The sequence below is a fragment of the Jaculus jaculus genome, chromosome 5 (genome assembly GCF_020740685.1).
Source record: "Jaculus jaculus isolate mJacJac1 chromosome 5, mJacJac1.mat.Y.cur, whole genome shotgun sequence".
In the NCBI taxonomy this organism is placed as follows: domain Eukaryota; kingdom Metazoa; phylum Chordata; class Mammalia; order Rodentia; family Dipodidae; genus Jaculus; species Jaculus jaculus.
Genome location: NC_059106.1, coordinates 87,486,361 through 87,506,749, shown reverse-complemented (window position 1 = coordinate 87,506,749; position 20,389 = coordinate 87,486,361). Strand labels below are relative to the sequence as shown.

General features: G+C 38.5%; 1 protein-coding gene across 2 annotated transcripts in view; it reads left to right on the top strand.

The window, feature by feature from the left end:
• Agbl4 (AGBL carboxypeptidase 4) overlaps positions 1-20,389 on the top strand; it is a 1,499,625-nt gene that overhangs the window by 743,498 nt on the left and 735,738 nt on the right. For both annotated transcript variants that reach the window (XM_045149299.1, XM_045149298.1), the window contains exon 4: positions 1,870-1,964. In XM_045149299.1, the coding sequence (XP_045005234.1) occupies positions 1,870-1,964 (95 nt within the window). The remainder of the gene's footprint in view (positions 1-1,869; positions 1,965-20,389) is intronic.

Genomic DNA, 20,389 nt, shown 5'->3' with positions numbered 1-20,389 from the left:
TTTAACTATGCTGTGTCTTAGAGTGTTTCTTCTTTGGTCCTGCCTGTTTGGTGTTCTGTGGGCTTCTTGTATCTGGATAGGCCTCTGTTTTACAAGATTTGGAAAATTTTCTTCAATAATTTTGTTGAGTATGTTTTCTATGCCTCTGATCTTGATTTCCTCTCCTTCTGGTATACCCATCATCCAGGTGTTTGGTCATTTTAGAGTGTCCCACAGTTCCCTCATATATTGTTCACTTGATTTTTTGAACTTAGCAAAGTTTGTGGCCCCCCAATCAATTTCTTCTGTCTTATCTTCCAGGTCAGTGGTTCTGTCTTCCACATGAGTAACTCTGTTGGTGAGTGGTTCTAGAGAGGTTTTTTGTTTTTTTAATTTAATTAATTAATTTATTTATTTGAGAGCAACAGACACAGAGAGAAAGACAGATAGAGGGAGAGAGAGAGAATGGGCGCGCCAGGGCTTCCAGCCTCTACAAACGAACTCCAGATGCGTGCGCCCCCTTGTGCCTCTGGCTAACGTGGGACCTGGGGAACTGAGCCTCGAACCGGGGTCCTTAGGCTTCACAGGCAAGTGCTTAACTGCTAAGCCATTAGAGAGGTTTTTATAAATACTATTTTATCTTTTGTTTTCTGTTGTGTTATTTTGTACAATGTCCATCTCTTTTGTTGAGGTGTGATTTCAATCTGAATTCTGATTTTTTTGATGCTTCCTGTAGTCCATCCTTGTATTTGATCAAGTCTACAATAAGCTTAATCAACCGGTTGTTGAGATCTTCCAGTTCTTGACATCCTCAATTTATTCATATCTCTTAGGAGGGTTCTAACATTTTCTTCAATCAAGTTAAGCCTACTGTCAAAAGCTGAATGCTCTAGAAGATGATTCTTTTAAATTTCATTGATACAATTGTTAATTCTTTGACAGCTTGTTTCAAGTTCACTGATTTTTTTTTTTTTTTAATCAGGGTCTCATTGGTTGTTGTGTTTACATTTTGGGAATAAATTTCTGTTGATTTCACTGGAGGCTTCTGTAGTAGGACTAGGCATCCTTGGTGGAGCTCTCTCAGTTTTCTGACTTTAGTTAGCTTTTTTGTGTTGTTGTCTACCCATTTTAAGAAGATGATTTTATTGAAGAGGACGCAAGTTTTTGTAGTTTGGCTGATTCGCCCTCTGACTCAGGTGAACAGGGATGTTGATACCTAGTGGCCAGTCAACATACCTTTCAAAAGGACTGATTCCACAGCTCACACAGGGGCCAGGGCTCCCCAAGCAAGTCACAGTGGGACTTACCAGGACCAGGGGACTAGGAGGAGCAAGGGAGCAGGGATCTGTCCTACTTTGTGCTGAGCCCTTCAGTACACAGACCAGGGCAGTCAACCCATACTGAGGAGGTGGGAGAAGCCCAGATACAGGGTGAGCCTGCCCACACACTGACTGCATAAGGAACTCAGACCAGGGAGGTGGGAGGAGTCCAGAACTGGGTCCAGCCTACTCACTGTAGACTACTATGCCTGCCCACACACTGCCTGTGCAAGGAGCCAGGGAGCAGGTGGGGTATTATTCTTATTTTTGAACATGGGAAGCAATGTCATTTCATGATACTGAAACAAGGTTTTATAATTGAAGTGATAATTTTGGGACTAAATTGGAGGTTTCCAAATTTCCAAAGCTAATTAATCAGTTATAGTAACTGATATTACAACATCATCTCTAAACTGTTATGTATACACACATTTCGATCCTATAAGCATCATTTACCCTTGTTGCATTATAAGATGTTAGTCTACATGGGTTCCTTTACTCTTGCTTATTATTTCTGTCTTTATTATCAGAAAGTGGCAACTTGCATACAATTTTTTTTTTTCTGTTGCAGAGAGTCATTTTCAACATTGTTAACTTCAGTAAAACCAAAAGTCTTTATAGAGATGGGATGGCTCCTATGGTGAAATCTACTAGCAGACCAAAATGGTAAGTGATCAACAGAAAGTGACACCTTGCTTACTGGAAATTTTTTTTAAATTTTTTAAAAAATTTTTTAAATTATTTATTTATTTATTTGAGAGCGACAGACACAGAGAGAAAGACAGATAGAGGGAGAGAGAGAGAATGGGCGCGCCAGGGCTTCCAGCCTCTGCAAACGAACTCCAGATGCGTGCGCCCCCTTGTGCCTCTGGCTAACGTGGGACCTGGGGAACTGAGCCTCGAACCGGGGTCCTTAGGCTTCACAGGCAAGCGCTTAACCGCTAAGCCATCTCTCCAGCCCCTTACTGGAAAATTTGGTCCAGGATTCAAGTTTATCTTTTTATAGTGGATGCTCACCCTCAATGTATCTGATGAATATGATGAGTTTCAGAAAGCTGTTCTCTGGGCTTGAGGTACTATTCTTTGAGACTGTTGGGAGCATGTTCCCTGCTGAGAACTCCAACCATCTATTATGAAGCAAGTTACAGTCCACTGTTTGGTGAAAGTCCTTCCCTGCTTCTTTTTTATCATCGTGCCTTTGAAAGATACTTAAATTTTGTCATCTTCCTCCTGTTACTCTTTGAGGTTAAGCACAGATAGTATATACCAACATAGAAAGATATTGGGGATTAAAGTTTTAGCATATTTCTTTGGTTTTGTCGTTATTTATGTAATGTTTTTTGTGGATATTAAAACTGTATTTGCCCCCTCACTATAGTTGTTGTTAATAGGAATTGTGATGATAGTGACAATTAATTATAACTATTCCACTTATCAAGATCTCATTCTTTGGAAAATGCTTTACTTCTACTGTTCTTACTTTTACCTTTTGCAAGGAGGATTTTAAATATCATATTACAGGATTAAAAAAAACACTGATGGTAGAGGATATTAAGTACTTGCTTGAGACCATATCTATTCATTTATTCATTCAACAAATACTTATTGAGTCAAACAAAATTAGAGTTTTTAAAAATAGAAACAAAGCATTAGTCATCTATCACACAGTAGGTGTTTTGGAACTAAACTGAATTTCTTATGAGAATTTACATGTTATGTGCCTGGAACTTGCTAAGTTCTTAATAAATTCCATCTATTATTAATAATATTGTGTAAAACACTACACAGATGCAAAAAATGTTAATATTATTATAGCTTTGATCCTGCTCAAATTTTAATGACTAGTGAGATGATAGTCTCTAAATATCTATATTTATATAAATTTTTATATAAAACTAGAAATTTATAAATATTGAATGGTGCTTTTATCTACAAATAATACTTGACAATTTTCTATAGATGCTAGGCTGAGAAGCTCACATTTAAAAGACTAGATGCTTGATGATGGCAATGAAAACTTAAAAACATAAAAATATCTGTCTGGTCATGATTTCTACTTTATAGCATCAAATCAGCTGAATGGCTCTCAATCTTACTTTATTACTGGGATTTAGGCACAAACCAGAACATTAAGTATCTGAATCCAGCCCAAGTAGACAATAAAAGAACCTATTAACTGGCATATGTGTAGATGAATATTTTAAACACTACTTAGTTGTGCAGTAAGCTTCTCATTGCTGGGACAAATATCCAAACAGACATAGCTTATGGAAGAAAGGGGTTTAATTCAGGTTTATAGAATCTAGGGAAAACTCCATCCTATTACTTCCATAGGTCCAAGCAGAGATAAATAACCACAGCAGGCCAAAACCAACAGCAGCAAGCATGAACCACCAGAGATCAAACTGCTCTGAACACACCTTAGGACTGGACTCCAAGCTCCATCCCAGTGACTTGCCCCCTAAGCAGGAATCTGTCTGTTGGAGACTTAAGTAGGAAGTTCAGTGAGTCTATGGGGCCATATATCCAAACTATTACATTCAAACTACTGCAAGGATCTTCAAAATATTTTGAGGTTCTTTACTACTCTGTTGGCATCTGGTACAGCAACAATAACTGCCTTGCTCTTTGTAGTTTTTTAGGGCTGTCTCTGTCTCTGTCTCTGGTTGTCTGTCTACCTGTAAACTTATAGTCATAATTGTTTAATTGTGCAATCCCCACATCCCTCACATAGTCAGTTACATCCTCTACTCTTCTCGCTCAGGGTTCTTGATAAGATTTTGAAATATTAAAGAGTTGTATTTGTATTATAATACCTAAGAATTAAATTAGTACCCATATCCAATATTGGCATCTGTCAGCAAAAGCCATTATCCAGGCATTGAGCTTTCTAATGGTCTGAAAGAGCCTCAAGTTCCAGAATTGAGTTGATTGTCATTGATCAAGCCAGTTAGGCATAAGTTTTCTTAGCAAATCAAGTTGTTCACATATCTGATCTCTTTTCTCATCAAGATTGGATATGCAGCTGCTTATATGGCTTCAGTATCCATCCCCTTGGGCCAGATATTTAGACATTTGTATCTCAGCTCTTTTCTAAGCATCTTGACATTCTGTACACCATGCTGGATACAGGGATACATAATGAATATAGATACATTACAACAAGAATGGTCATAGAATTGTTATTAACTATTCTCTGCAGGTCATTATTATTATGATCATTGCCAGTTTATTCTGAAGAGTTTGTGTGTGTGTGTGTGTGTGTGTGTGTGTGTGTGTGTGTGTGTGTGTGTACACTCACATGTGGTTAATTTGAGGTAGGGTCTCAATCTATCTCTGGCTGACTGAGAATTCACTATGTAGTCTCAGGTGGCCTCAAACTCAAGGCAATCCTCCTATCTCTGTCTCCAAAATGCTGGGAGTAAAGGCATGTGCCATCACACCTGGCTTTATTCTCAACATTTTTATGTTCTCCATGGTATTCTCTGTCTAGTATATTTTTATATCCTGTACCAAATATCAGATCTTATCTCCTAGTAGTCCCACCATCTTAAATATCTCAGTGTTAAGCAAAGAAGTGGCCATGATTACTTAATTTTTAGAGTATTAGCTTTTACGGTTTCACTATGTCTATCACAGTTTAGGATTCTAGACAGTGGCCTAGTTCAAGTTTGAACATACCTTCTAGATCTCTATGTGTCCTAATTTCACTTTCCCTATTACTGTGGCAGAAAGAGTAATGGATACCTTTTTTGCCTGTGGTTATATCTCCTTTGATAATTCCAAATAGGATAACAGAAAAGTCTTCTCTCATGATAACTGATAAGGACCTTAAATTAACTGGATCTCACCTAGAGAAAATAAAGCTGGGCATGTTGGCATGCACCTTTAATGCAAGCACTAAGGAGGTCATGGTAGAGCATCATTGTGAGTTTGAGGCCAGCCAGAGACTCCATAGTGAATTCCACCTCAGGCTGGGCTAGAGTGAAACCCTACCTCAAAGAAAAGGAAATAAAAAGGCTAATCTGGAATTCACTATGGAGTCTCAGTGTAGCCTTGAACTCACAGCAATCCTCCTATCTCTGCCTCCCAAGTGCTGCGATTAAAGGCATGCCCCACCACACTCTGCTACGAATTCTTTATGTCTCTCACAAGAAGCTATAACTGCTCCCAAGATCTTCAGGTCTTAGCATAAGTCTAATAATCTGAGATGTCATTATATAAATATATGGCAACTCAAGACTGTCTTGTTTTGAGGAGATGAAAGTCAACAGACCTAGTAGAAAATGGTGAGGTTGGAAATTTTTGGCCTGTTTTTGTCCACTATAGATAATTCTAACAGACTAGACCTCCAAAGGGTTATGATTAGAGCCCAAGTTTGTGATTTCAGTTACAACTTATTGATATTCTTAACAGTGCCAGAGATGGGTTTATGCACTAGATACTGCTGAAAACTGACATTAAAGACAGCAGAGACTATATCTTTGCCTATGTAAAAATAAGACTAGGAATATGTATACAACAAATTCTTGATGGTGGTATCAGTCAGAAACCTCAAAACTCCAGGTTCACTCTTACTACCATATTTGCATGGGGAAGGTGGGAAAAGACAGCACAAGAAGCAGGGAGAAGCATGTAGTTGTATGGATTTTGGTTGGTCTGAAATGCTAATTGGCCTAGTTGGCTTTTCTAATACAGTTGGTTAAGAAGATTGGACTGAATTTTAGATTAGCATCTACTTAATATTTTTGTTGAGCACCTACTCTGTGCTAAACTCTAAGATAATATGAATATGATGGAGATTTTATTTTTTTCAATTTGTGAAATATAAATAGGTTCATATAGGGAACCATTAGGAAGTACATAAAGTTTGTTGTCAGACTGAAGACAAGGAGCACGTGAATGCTATTAGGAACCCATGGACAAAAGGAGGTTCTTCATGTGGCAATTAGCTGGATATTGAGGAAAGTGATAAAAACAAAATTCATAAAATGGGGAGAAAGTGAAATAAGTAGTATGACAAAATACTATTTCTAAATTCTGTATTTTAAAAGTATTAAATAATACTTTCTCAATGAATTGTTATAATAATCTAATGTAAAATCCAGATAAATATTATTTAGTTCTCATTTGTCAGCTTATTTAAACAAATTGTGTTTTTCTTTCCCTTTGATTTACTTAAAAGTAATTTTGTGAACATTATTGTTTCCCCATTCCCACCACATTTTCTCCATTTCTTTGGCCTCACAATAATTGCTTAGTATGTCATTACAACAGACCAAGAACTATATGAGGCATTGGAACAACTAGTTACTGGACATAAAATAGTTTCTAGTCTTTCAGGCTAAACATTAGAGTTTTATCTCTAGTGCAATATAATAACTGGTATAACTGGAGGAATTCAGTATGCTACAGACCATTTAAGACTTAATCTATTCCAAGAATAATATCTTAGGAAAGATTATTTATTCTGACAGCTGAAAGATATATAGTAGGTATGAAATAATAGAATGTATTTGATGGCTAAAAGTTGAGAAGTGGCATTATATCTTTGGTATATTAATGTTAAGGTCATGGGTTGGATTCTGGATATAATCTGCTGAGTTTATCAGTTTGCAATGCTTCAGCGCAAATGATTGGACCAGTGATACATGGTTAATAATAGAAGTGCTTTGAAAAGAGAAAGCCAACTGTTTTTGGGTTCCTAATACCCTTAAATTGCCTCAAAGTTATTCTATTTGTTTTTCTTTAAGCTTTATTTCTTAGAACTATCAATTTAGTACAAAAAAAATTTCAAAAAATTAATATTTATACATTAGAAAATAAAGCATGACAGATTTCTGATTCTGAGATATGATGTGATAGATATGCTTCTACCTATGTGTAGTTCAGCTGACAATAGTTCTACTATTTGAAAAATAAAGAAGACTAAGGTGGAGAGAGCAGGGAATAGTGGCTAGCTTTTTGAGCTCTGATGAAGTAATTTAGTGTGAGTTACCTGGGTTACCCCTTTGCTTCTTGCATGCAATAATGGTTGTAGGAGAAACTAGTAGCCTGAATATTCCAACAAGCACAAATAAAAATAAATGAGTTATCAAATGCTTGCTCTTATGATAAAAGGGTCAAGACACATTATTAAGACATAATCATGCCATACTTCTGGTAAATACAATGAAAAAAATAATGTATATAGGATCTCTCTGGACTATCTTGTAAATCATTAGAATTAATAGTTATTTCAATAATTTTTTAATCATGATATTATTTGATCTAACCTCCTTTCCCTACAAAATTTGCCCAAAAATATAAGAGCATATTAAAGAATGAAAAAGTTCAAGAACAACCTGTGCCTTCCTAGAGGCTGAATGACAGGTTGAAGGAAACTGTTTAAAGGAAGTTTTCAAAAAATGCCCATAATTGATAATGTGATCTGAAAAGAGACATGCAGAACTAGAAAGAGGTAGCTAGGTAGGAGACATGGGAACCTGGGTTTACATTCCTTCTTGAGCCATTCAGTGGTATATGGAGGGGTCCAGGAGAAGTAACTTTATATTAGTATTTCCTTACACAAAGCACAATTCATACCCTGTACTGCCAGGAGAGTTCTTGCACAAGGCAAGAGAACCTAGGGAAGATGCATGTCATTGCTCATTTCTACCATAGTAGAGATGTGTTGGTTTCCTTTATCTGTAGTCTGAATCAGATTTTATCACAAGAGTTTTAAGAAGCAAGAAGCTCAAAGATCATCATCTCCCATTTTAAAGGTATGAAAGACAAGGCTTAGCAAAGTGCCTCACGACTATTCAGGGACAGAACAAGAAGCAATCTGCCTGCCATCTATAGTCACACAGTTTCCATTCCTCACTGTAAGCTTGTAGAATTATTGATGTAAGTATGCTGTGTCAGAAACAGACATATTGTTACTGAATAACAATAAATTCTCAAGCTACTTCTGTTTCATTGGCTTTACTTTCTTAAGTAGTCCTAGGGGGCTGAAGAGATGGCTCCGCAGTTAAGGTAAGTAATTCTGATTTCAATGGATAACATATGTATGATCTTTTCTATTTTTGCATGGATTTGTGTGGTTTGCATACACACATATATGTATGTGCATTTGCATGTATGTGGGTGCACATGTGTGCAGGTATACATACGTGTTTGTGCTTGTATATGGAGGCCAGAGATCAACATCAGTAACTTATTTATTGAAACAGGGTGTTGTAATAAACCTAGAGGTCACAAATTTGGCTACAGCAGTTAGTTAGCCATCCCCCCCATCTCTGCCCTCTGCCTCCCCACTGCTAGAATTTCTATTGTTTGCAGAACAAGCACTTTACTCACAATTCCATCTCATTGGCCTTATTCTGATTTGAATATTAGCTTTCAGATCACAAGTATATATAAATTACAGAATGGCAATGAAAAGGTTAAAGATAATAGAGGGTTCAAAGAGGCTGAATAATATCCTACTTATAGATATACCATAATATTTTATAAATTCAAACCACTGTACATGGGTATGGGGAATGGAACTCAGGTTGGCAGGCTTTGTAAGGCAAGCACTTTTAACCATTGAGTAATATCTCCTGCCTTTTTATTGTGTGTGGATTTTTTTTTAATTTTTAAAAACTTTATTTGGAAGCAGAGGAAGGGAGGTAGACAGAGCCAGGGAGAGACAGAGAGAATGGGCACACCAGGGACTTGAGCCACTGCAAATGAACTCCAGACTCATGAGCTACTTTGTACATTTGGCTTCACATATGTATTAGAGAATCAAACTCAGGTCATTAGGCTTTGCTGGCAAGTGTCTTCACCACTTAGCAATCTTTCCAGAACCTAGATATACCATACATACATACATACATACATACATACATACATACATTCATACATACATATATAAATGTTTGTTTGTTTATTGAGGTTACATATATGTTGTTTGTTTTTTGAGATAAGGTATTCCAGGCTGACCTGGAATTCAATATATAGTCTCAGGGTGGCCTTGAACTCACAGTGATCCTCCTACCTCTGCCTCCCAAGTACTGAGTACTGACATTAAAGGCTTATGGCACCACGCCCAGTTTACCATAATTTATTTATTCATTTGTCAGTTGATAAATAGGGATGATGTTGACATGAACTTTCCGGTATACATTTTTTGGACACACCTTTTCATTTATCTTGAGTACAAATTAGAAGTGTAATTTCTGTGCTATAGAGTAACTTTATTTAACCCTTTGAGGAACTACTATACTATTTTTTCAAAGTGACTGCAACATTTTATATTCATACCAGTAGCATATAAAATCAGGTGTCTTTATTCTTTTATTCTGTCTCCTATGATCAGAGAGAAAGAGAAGGAAAGAGGTAAATAGTACACACACAAACACAATAATATCATCTTTGTGAGTATACATGTATACGAATACCCTCATTTGCATCACAATACAGAGACAGTACTGCTTGTTTATAGACCTTGCTTGATTGCAATCTAAATCAGAATTTAGCAGCTGCCACGTAGACTCTGATGGTGGGTTACACGTCTCCAAGCTTGAGAAAGGGCAGTGCCACTAGTGAAGTGGTCTGGTATAGAGCCCAGTTGTGGGGTTCAGACTGCCAAGAGCCTCTTCATATGGTTATTAAACTTAATTAGTATTAATATGGAGGATTTGGAGAAGACAAACTCTCCAGAAATTCTTTTTTGTTTCTTGATTCCCCTTTAAAGCTAACTTGTAGAAGCCATATCCTACCACTCATTTGTTGAACAACTGATAATTTATGTAATTTTCCGAGCCTCTGTTTCTTCACTGATAAAAGGAAGCTAAGAATGCGTATCTCAAAAGTTAACAGTAAAAATTATAGCTATGTGATTCAACACAATATTGTAGTTAGAAGCATTACTGTTTTGGGGTTGGGGATATAGTTCAGTGATAGAACACTTGCCTAGCTTTTAGAAGGCCCAAGTTCAATCCCCAGCACTTAAGAAAAGGATTACTGTCAATTTCTCTCCTTTTATCCATAAAATATCTGACATAGAACTTAATGCCTGCCTATGAAATTTACTTTGATTGTCAAGTCTGTAACTTTCAACCCATTACAGTAAGCTTTAATTTGATAAAACAATTAATAAGGATGCTTGGTTCATAAAATAATAATACTTTTTTCTCTTTGGCTTGTGATCAAGTATATCAAAAATAATAGAATACTTTAACTGAATCCAAATATGCTTTAATCTTAGGAAGTGAGAATAAAAATTAAAAAAATTAAGCTCATCAATTAGCACATTATAAAACTCCAATCATTAAAGAAGAGGTAACTGAAACAGAATGAATTATTTCCCACTCAGTCTAGTGAGTAGAAAAGGAACCATTAAGATGAATATGTTAGTGAGAATGCTATTTTATTTCAATATTTATATTTATTTCAATTTTATGATGAGTAGAATTCTTTAGTAAAACTGAAACACCAAGATAGATTTTTAAATGTATAAATTATAGAAATCAAAGACATATTTTCTACAGAGTAGGGTACAGTTTTTCTTGACAAAACAATGATAATGTGACATTAAGTGTAAGAATATGTATGCAATTATGTGTGAATCAACAATGAGAAGTCCTCTGGAGGTTTACCCTTTATCAACCTCCTCTTCCTAAACAGGAGAGTTCAAAATTATTATTTTTCTACACTGCATTTGGGTGTGTGGAGTATTTGAAGGGAGTGGGAGAAGAGGTTTTCAGAATTTGAAGGCACCTTAGAGATCATGTAGTCCTAGCCTGGTACCAGAGTAGCTTCAGTCTTGGACTGGACGAGATCTAAAGAAAGGCAGACATAGGTGTGAGTCCAAGTGCTATGAGCTAGAAACAATGTACCTGTGGATAGGTTGCTTAATATCTCTATCCCTCAGTTTCTGCATCTATAAAGATGCTTATAGTTGGGTTTTGGTGCACTCAAAGAATTAAATAATATAAAGTAAGGTAATTTACATAGGGGCTTAAAATTCATTTTTCCTATGCACCTCCTTTTAGTTGAGACTACCTTTATCATGACCAGGCCTAGATAATTTCCCTAAGCTCGTCAGCTTCCCAGCCCATGTCATCACTTAGCCCAATATTGTAAGAGCCAGCCCTAGTCAATGCTGTCAGAGCTGGTTACTCATTCTGTTTGGCTCATCACATTTCCACACCACTGAGAGCTGAAGCAGTTCCCAAAGATTGGGACCCAAACACTGAGAAGTCCTGCTTTGAATTGATTAAGGAAGGCAATGCTGTTCTCAGCAGAGGTGACTGATTCCCACTGATCATGTCATCCACCCCAGGAAACTGGCCATTTATGGAGCTGAGCATTTGCTGAAAAGTATGTCTGGAAACAAAGTAGTTCTTCCTCTGATTGCTCCAATCCTCTTTTTAAAGAGGATTCTGCTCAAATAGCTTTTCTAGACCAGGTCAATAACTGTCCAAAAATACCTTTACAGTCCTCTCTCCTTTTGTGCTGTTAAGAACATTCTTCCCATGTTTAGCATAAAGCTCATGAAGGCAAGGTGTAAGTCAGTACTGGTAATTTATAATCTTATATGACTTGATGTATAAATTGCTCACACTAACAAGCATTTAGTTAAGGAAGTGGAGGAGGATGATCAGTTCTTCACAGGCATTAGTTAAATCAGCATTGAAAGTGTGACATTTGGGTCTGGGGAGATGGCTGTGTCGTTAAACGTGTTTGTTTGCAAAGCCTGTAAGACCAGGTTAGCCTGGGTTTGATTTCCCAGTATCCATGCAAAGTCAGATGCATAAAGTAGCACATGTGTTTAGAGCTGGTTTGCAGCAGTAAGAGGCCCTGATGGCCCCCTCCACTTGCAAATAAATAAAAATATAAATTTATGTTTTAAACATGTGACATTTGAGGTGGGTCTTAAAGAAGTTGAAATGTGTGAGCTTAGCAAGTTGAAGGAATGTAGAGGAATCTGCATATATTGATATGATAGTTAAGGTGATGTCAACTTGATCTGTTTAGCAATCCACAGAAATCCCTTTCGGGTGGGTCTCAGATGTTTCTTCCAGGAAGGATCAACTAAAGGAGGAAGTCCTTCCCCCAGAGTGAGCCCTTCTGCCAGAGCAGGTGGCCCCACTCAGAGGGCGACTTCATATAAGGAAGCTCTGGGTGAAAAGAGCCCCTTCCTTCCTTCCACTTGGCTGCCAGAGCTGCTTGCTACCTTCTAGCTTGAATTGAAGACCAGCATCATGTGAAGACCCATGTGGATTGACCCCAGCCGCTCCTCAGGAAGCCTCCAGGCTTTCTGCCACCATCTGCAGTGCCAGATCAGGACTGCTGAGGCATCTGTCTACGTGAACTGAGCAGCTACCAGGTTCTGTGATTCTTGGGCCTGCAACTGCTATTGGAGTACCATAAACTAATCCAATAAATTCCCTTCTTAAAATAATTCAGCCTAGCAGTTATGTTCCTCTACAGAACCCTGACTAATACAAGAGAAGGGTGTAAAGGCTGAAGAAAGCATGGATTCTTTGAAAATGTCATCCATATGTGCTGTTTTCCTGTTGGCTGGGAGCCTGAAAGATAAGCGGAATTTGGGTCCTGTGATAGGTCTCAAGGTTGGAAACTTGTTAGGAAGAGATTGTTGGCTATAAGCATCTCTAGGTGGAGATAGTCTTCTCTTCATTATGCCCTTACAGACCTAGAAACATAGTGGTTGTCCTATGAAAGGTTAGAAATGATCTAAGCTACCAGTGTATTTGCTCTAAATTATTATGATGACCACCTAACTGGATGATCTGCTTTACCATTTGTATCCCTCCAACCTATTCTTACAGAGTCATTGGAATGATCCTTTCAACATATCAGATCAACGAGTCAGATTACTGCATACCTCTCCTTGCCTCCTCTCTTGCTGTTTCCCCTTGTTCAAACCTCCAGCTGTACTGGCCTGTGATATCCCTCAAACATATCTGACACCCTTCTGTCCTGAGTTGATCACATTCACCCAACATAATAGGGCTAACTAAACATGACTTGGAATCTGAAAACACTGTGAGCCAAAATCCGTTTCTTTGAAGGTTGACTGTCATGGGTATTTCATTGTGGTGGCAAAATTCTGAGTAATGTACTACATAAACCATACATCTCACTGATTCTTAAGAGAGTGTAATTACAAAAGTTTCAGAATAGAGGACTTCCAAATAAGAGGGAAGAATAGAAAACTTGTCAAAGAAACCTGGGAAAACAAAAGAAGCAAGTAACACACAGTAAGAGACAAGATCTGTGAGTGAATATATTAACTCAGGTGAGAACGCTGTAGAAATGTAGGAGGGAGCTGCTACTAAGCAGTGGATCCAAACTGCCACCAAGGAGTGCTTTTCTTTGTTCACAATAGCTTTGCATGGCTAGTGCCAACAAGAGCCTTGGAAACTGTGGGGAAGTTCTCCCCACTCACACCAGCCTTATACAATCAGAAGAACCAGAAGAAGACAAAGAGATCAGCTGTACTACATGAAGAAAGCACCAAGAACTATTCGACAGTCTGCTCTGAGCACTGGAAATACTACCATAGACTGTAGCAAATGAAAGGCTTCCACTTGTTCATCTACCACACAGCACTGCAGCTGATCCAAATACCATGCCAGCACAAGGCAAGGCAAGTAGAGAACATATTATGGAAGCAGATCATCTTCATAACTCGACATTAAATGAAATAAAAACTTACCACAAAAGTTCACTGGGCATCTTCCCTGGGGCAGTACATTCCCCAAATCTCGTTATATAGACTTGAACTGAAAGTACTAATTGTGTATCAGCAGCGGTTGCTAAAGGAAAGATCACAGGAAGGGAAAGAATTCAAGACCCTTCCCACCAAGGCAAAAATGCTGGTTCTTTAGATTTGATTTAGATTTAATATATGATTTTTCTTTCTTTCTTTTTTTGTTTTTTTTGAGGTAAGGTCTCACTCTTGGCCAGGCAGACCTGGAACTCACTATGTAGTCTCAGGGTGGCCTCGAACTCACAATGATCCTCTACCCCCTGAGTGCTGGGATTAAAGGCATGCCTCACTATGCCTGGCTAGATTTGATATATCATTTTTTAAAATGTGTGGTGCAGTTAACCTGTGTCATTGTATTTTATTTTTTTATGTTTTGGTTTTCTGAGATAGGGTCTTTATCTAGCCCAGGTTGACCTGGAATTCACCAGGTAATCTCAGGCTGGCCTTGAACACACAGCCATCCTCCTACCTCTGCTTCCTGAGTGCTGGGATTAAAGGCATGTGCCACCATGCCCAGATATTTTTTTTATATATTTTACCCTTTAGTGCCTCCTTTTTAAAAAAAATTATATATATAATTATATATATATATATAATATATATACATATATATATATATATATATATATATATATATATATATATGTATTCTATGATGGTACTTAACTATTGATCAATTGGATTGTTGGAATTTAGGTTTTATCTGTACTATTCTTTATGTACCCTGCTATCGTGCTCTCTCTACATCATCCAAGTACAACTTATATATTCTCTTTTCAACCTCTTATACACATTGTCTCCCCCTTATCCTTTCCTCCTTATCTCCATATCCACAACATTCCAGACCCTTAACCAACTCTAAAATCTGTAGAACTTAACAGTATCCAAACTTTCCTATCCCAGATATTTTACACACATCCATCTATTTCAGTTAACACTAGTTCTCATCTTAACCTACTCTGTATCCCTCCCATTTCAAACTAACCTAAATCCTAGTGTACTTCATACTATCCTTGCTCTCCTATTTTCCCACTATGACAACCGTGTTATTTAATTTCTTGGTTTTCTCATCCCTAAAGTACATTAAAATCATGTAGGAAATTAAAAAGAAAAAAAAAACACAACAGAGAGTGTGCTACTTTGAAAGTATTTGGTGAAAGCAGTTCTCAAGGTCTCAAGTGTTGTTATACTAAGCATTTCATATCTCCCAGAGTCCACTGCTCCTGGATTGCTTGACAACAAACTGATGTGTCAGATAAAATTCTTGGTGGTCACTATCCATGGCAGCTCCTAGAGATGGAACATTTTTTTGAAACTAGTTTTCAAAAGCCAATTTGACAGTTTTTCTAACTCTGTCCCACCAAAGTCCACATAATTTTGAAGACATGGCAGTCCAATGTTGAGACTGTAGTGAAATTGTGATTAATCTGTCTGAGTAGACATCTGGGTAAGGTCTTCTCTCCCCAGTTGTTCAGTGTTTTGTCTTGGCTGCCAGTGAAGGAAACTAATAGCACGTATTATTGTAGTAGTCTTTCTTTCCCTTTAAAGAATGGGGTATTAAACAGAGCATTCTAAAATATTTAAAAGAAGAAAATCCACCAGTGTTTTCTATTGCAATATATATAAAATATCTGATTTTTAGGACATTATATTCTAGTAGATAAGAAAGAAATTTTAAGGCCTCTAGTATTTAAGGGAGACAGATATGCCCAATTCTTCATTTTGAAAGCCAGTGACTTGCATGTAGCCCATGCTCAATAAAGTCCGATTTGTTAAATGTATTAATGAGTGACTATAATGAGCTTAATATGATTCTTAAAGCTTCATTATTTTTCTCTTGCTATTATGTTGGCATCCTCTGTTTTGTTTTCCTCATCATTACATTTGTTCTTTCTTCTCTTAGAGATCATATGCAAGTATTTATTTGTAAACAGGCACAAGCACAAGCACACACACACAGAAGCAAAACATAAAAGTGCCAGTCCTGCACCATTATTACACGGAAGAAAGCTAAGAGGTCAGGTGATGAAAGTCTCAGAGCTGAAGGACAAATAATAGAGGGAGAAAGCACCAACTGAGGAACAGTTATTACACACATGGAAGACCAGAGTTCAGAGGAAAATCATGCACGTAACACAGCAAATATGCATCTGAAAACAGAATGCATGAGAAAAACAAACAAAAAAAGTGCCCAGATAAGTAAAGAGCTTTCCTTTCCTTCAGGCAGGCTGGGAGAGGGGAGAAAGTAAGGCACTGGTACTCAGATGAAAGAACCACTGGTCATTTGGGCCACCAAAATGGAAGGGAGGTTCCCCTTGCCCCTCCCACCCAGGCTAGCAACAGGAAAAGAGCAAGGGTCCAGAAAAGTAGGTGCCAGGAGAAAACCACTGGGAGGCCATTCACACATGTGACAAGTCCTTTTTAGTCAATTACTATGGATTTTATCCTCAGACTCAGGTATACCTGAGTATACCAGTGAACCTGATTGGTTCATGGATTCAAGAGCCTGACCCAGAAAGGCTAGCCCATCCAAGTTATACTAGATTGGGGGAGAGCAGGAGGAGCTGTAGCTGAGGCTGGATCAGATGCTGAATTCCAGTTTTGCCAAGGCAGGTGGGGTAACTTCTCCTTTGGTCCCTGAACCCTGTCTCCAAAATCTATTTCCTGTTTCTCCTTCAAGACCAGGAAGTAGTAAGACTAGTGAGAGTGCATGGGACTAACAGTGATACATCCCAGCAGCTTTCTGTTTTGTTTTCTTTTGTTTGGTTTGGCTTTAATGAAGAAAACACTAATTCATTTATTTTTAAACCCAAACTTTTGGTATGCTAATCAACTTTGGGAAAAATCATGAAAGTGGCATCATCACTGTCCCACACCATAGCAGTACTTGGAGATCTTCATCTTCTGAGTTCAGTTCACCAAATCTAATGTGTTGGCTCTAAACATGGTCTTTTAAAGTACTGATAGCTACTTCCTGGTTATTTCCATACCTAATGTCTGCAATCTTCATTATCACTGGTACAGTTACTATCAGAGTAATGGGCAGAGATCATAATAAAAAAAATAAAAGATGGAACTAGCTCATCAAAGTAAATTAAAACAGCCTAAAGTTATTTCTCATATTTAAGGAGTACTAATGACTAGTACTAGTTCAAGAGCATTCAGTATATAGCTGCTTAGATACAGAGGATAGCAACAACACAGAGATGCTTCCAGGGTATACAGACTACACAGTCAAATCAGGCCCTGCATTGAGAAGACCTCATGCTTGATTTAATGCTCCACTGTCATCTTGAAATTTTAATTTTTTTTTTAGAGGAGAACTACATTTTTTATTTTACACTGGACTCCATAAGCTATATAGACAGTCCTTCAAGAAGTCATTTTAAAAGTAAAACCGAGCATCAAAGAAACAAAACAAAACAGCTGAAAAGGAGCTAAAATTAAAGAGTGACTGCCCTACATAAACTTTTACACTTGACAGGAGGTATTCAGATGCATATACCTTTGTGGGATGCTTTCACACATTCTGAGAAGCAGCTTGACAAGACCATTGTTCCTGTTTACACCAAGAAAGCCTCCTTCCCATTATACTACCAAGTTTTTCTTTCTCCATTCTTCAGTGTTTTCCTTTCTTTCATCCAGATATTTCCATATATCAGATACTCCTTTAATGGGTTTCTGGGGTGCTTCCTTGAACCCTAAGCCCTGAGTTCATATCTACAAACTAACCAAAGAAATGGCAATTTTACATTCAAGAGAATGATTTTTAAAACATCATATTTTATTTAGATTTTATAAAGTAGTGAAGAAAGGGGGAAGGCTGGGAGGTAAAGAGAGATAAAGTAGAGAGAAGTACATCACATGGAGCCCAAAAGCCCATGTGGGCCATATGTAGCTCAGGAGTCCAAGTGACCAGATACAGATCTGGGGGGGGGGGGGGAAGCATAGAAAGAAAAGAAAGTTTAAGGAGTTCCTGCCATGTGGGGAGCTAGAGGAGATAAAGACCCCATATAAAGAGTAAGGGCGAGGACTTCCGGTTAAGATGGCGGCGTAGGTACCACGCCAAAGCAGCCTAGGGGGAAAAAGACCAAAAAAACTCAGCAAAATACACACTTTTACTAAAAAGTGAGGTGTATTAGGAAATTGAGGCGTAGGGGAGAAGTAGAAGAGTTATAGAGCATCCAGAGCCCGCACAGGCGGGAAAAGTGGCTACGGGAGCTCGGCCAACCCCCGCAGCTGCGGCGCAGCAGAAAGCCGCCAGACTCTCGGCTCGAGCCACAGGAAAAGCCAGGTGCGGGATTTTCCCCTCACACCGCGCTCTCCGCAATCGGGACACGTGAGGGGAGAGCGGCAGCGAGCAGCGGAGGAGAAGACCGCGAAATAGAAGAACACGTGGAGCAGCAAGACAACCAGAGCAGCCGCGGCTCCCTCCCCTCCCCCACCGCCTGAACCCAGCTCCAGCGAACACAGCAGCGGCCCGGGACCCGGCCACGCCAACTTGGGCTGACAGCGGGAGCCAAGCAGGAGCAGAGTTCGGCAGCAACTTCAGCGGCTCCAGCACCGGTACCAGCGGCCCCAGCAGCAGCGGACCCAGGAGCGGCAGCGGCGGCAGATGCCACAGCAGCGGCTTCGGGGGGAGCAGCGGCGATGGACACGGCAGCTGCAGCTTCAGCAGCGGTGGTGGCTCAGGTGGTGGCAGCTACAGCAGCAGCAGAGGCAGCAGCAGCGGCTCGGTTTGCCCCGTAGGAAAAGCAAATGCCCAGCTCCAGAAATCAGAACAGCAGCCCGACGACCCAGGCAGCAACTTGACTAAGACCAAAATCACCCAAGGTAACTGGGATTGCACCAGGGAAGGGTCTCAGTTGGTCACAAGCTGACTTGGATCCCTCAACAGACCAGAAATCGAAACCTCTTTGTTGATAGAGGATCTGGTCATTATAATAACTACTCTTGCATACATACTCGGGGCTGTTTCTGATTGAATGTGTACAGTGTTTAGTTAAATTTTAGAATCTACCTGTATTTTATTCCACTCAGCCTGCTTGAATACTCCTATAGCAGGGAAACTCAACCCCTAAGAACATCTTTGTAGATACTCTGAGAGTCTTAAGAGCCACACCTAATACCTTAAGGTCCTACCCTGAAAATATGTTACATCAAATCAATTGATACAGCTAAGAATACACAGCTAGCTAGAAAATCCAAGCATTAACTTAATCCAAGATGCAAAAATATATACATTATAACACAAGAAACACTAAAAAGCAAGACGATATAAATCCACCTAAAAGTATTAATGCATCAGAAATGTCCCCCAGTGAGAAAGAGTTAGAGGAAATGCCTGAGAAAGAGTTCAAAAGAATAATTATAAATATGTTCAAAGAGGTCAAAGAACACATGAAAACAATCAAAGAAGAAATCAAAGAGGAAATCAAAGAGGAAATCAAAGGAATCAAAGAAGAGGCAGGACACTAATTTAATGAAATAAAGAAGGCAATACAAGACATAAATAGGGAAATAGAAATAATTAAAAAAAACCAGTCAGAATTACTAGCAATGAAGAACACAGTTAATGAAATAAAAAACTCTGTAGAAAATCTCACCAGTAGGATGGATGAGGGAGAGGACAGAATATCTAAGCTAGAAGACCAGGTGGCAGACCTAATGCAGTCCAACAAAGAGAAAGACAAACTTATAGAAAAGTATGAGTGGGAATTTCAAGATATTCAGGACACTATGAAAAGATCCAATATAAGAATTCAGAGCATAGTAGAAGGAGAAGAACTCCACTCCAGAGGCATAGTAGGCATCTTCAACAAAATCATAGAGGAAAATTTCCCCGAAATTGGGAAAGAGGTGCCAATACAGATACAGGAAGCCTTTACAACCCCAGCCAGACAAAACCCAGAAAGAACCTCTCCTCGCCATATTATAATCAAACTTCCAAACACACAAACCAAAGAAAAAATATTGAAAGCAGTTAGAGAGAAAAATCAAGTTACCTACAAAAGCAAGCCCATCAGGATTACAGCAGATTATTCAACACAAACTTTCAAAGCCAGAAGGGCTTGGAGTGATATATTCCAAGTTCTGAAAGATAACAACTGTCAACCAAGGTTACTTTATCCTGCAAAGTTATCCATTCAAATAGATGGAGAAATAAAGACATTCCATGCCAAAGTAGGTTAAAGGAGTATTTGAAGACAAAACCAGCTCTACAGAAAATACTTGATAGAATCCTCCATGCTGAACAAAAGGAAAAGCACACATATAAGGAACCTAGAAAAAACAAGCTATACTCAAATACCAGTTAACAGAA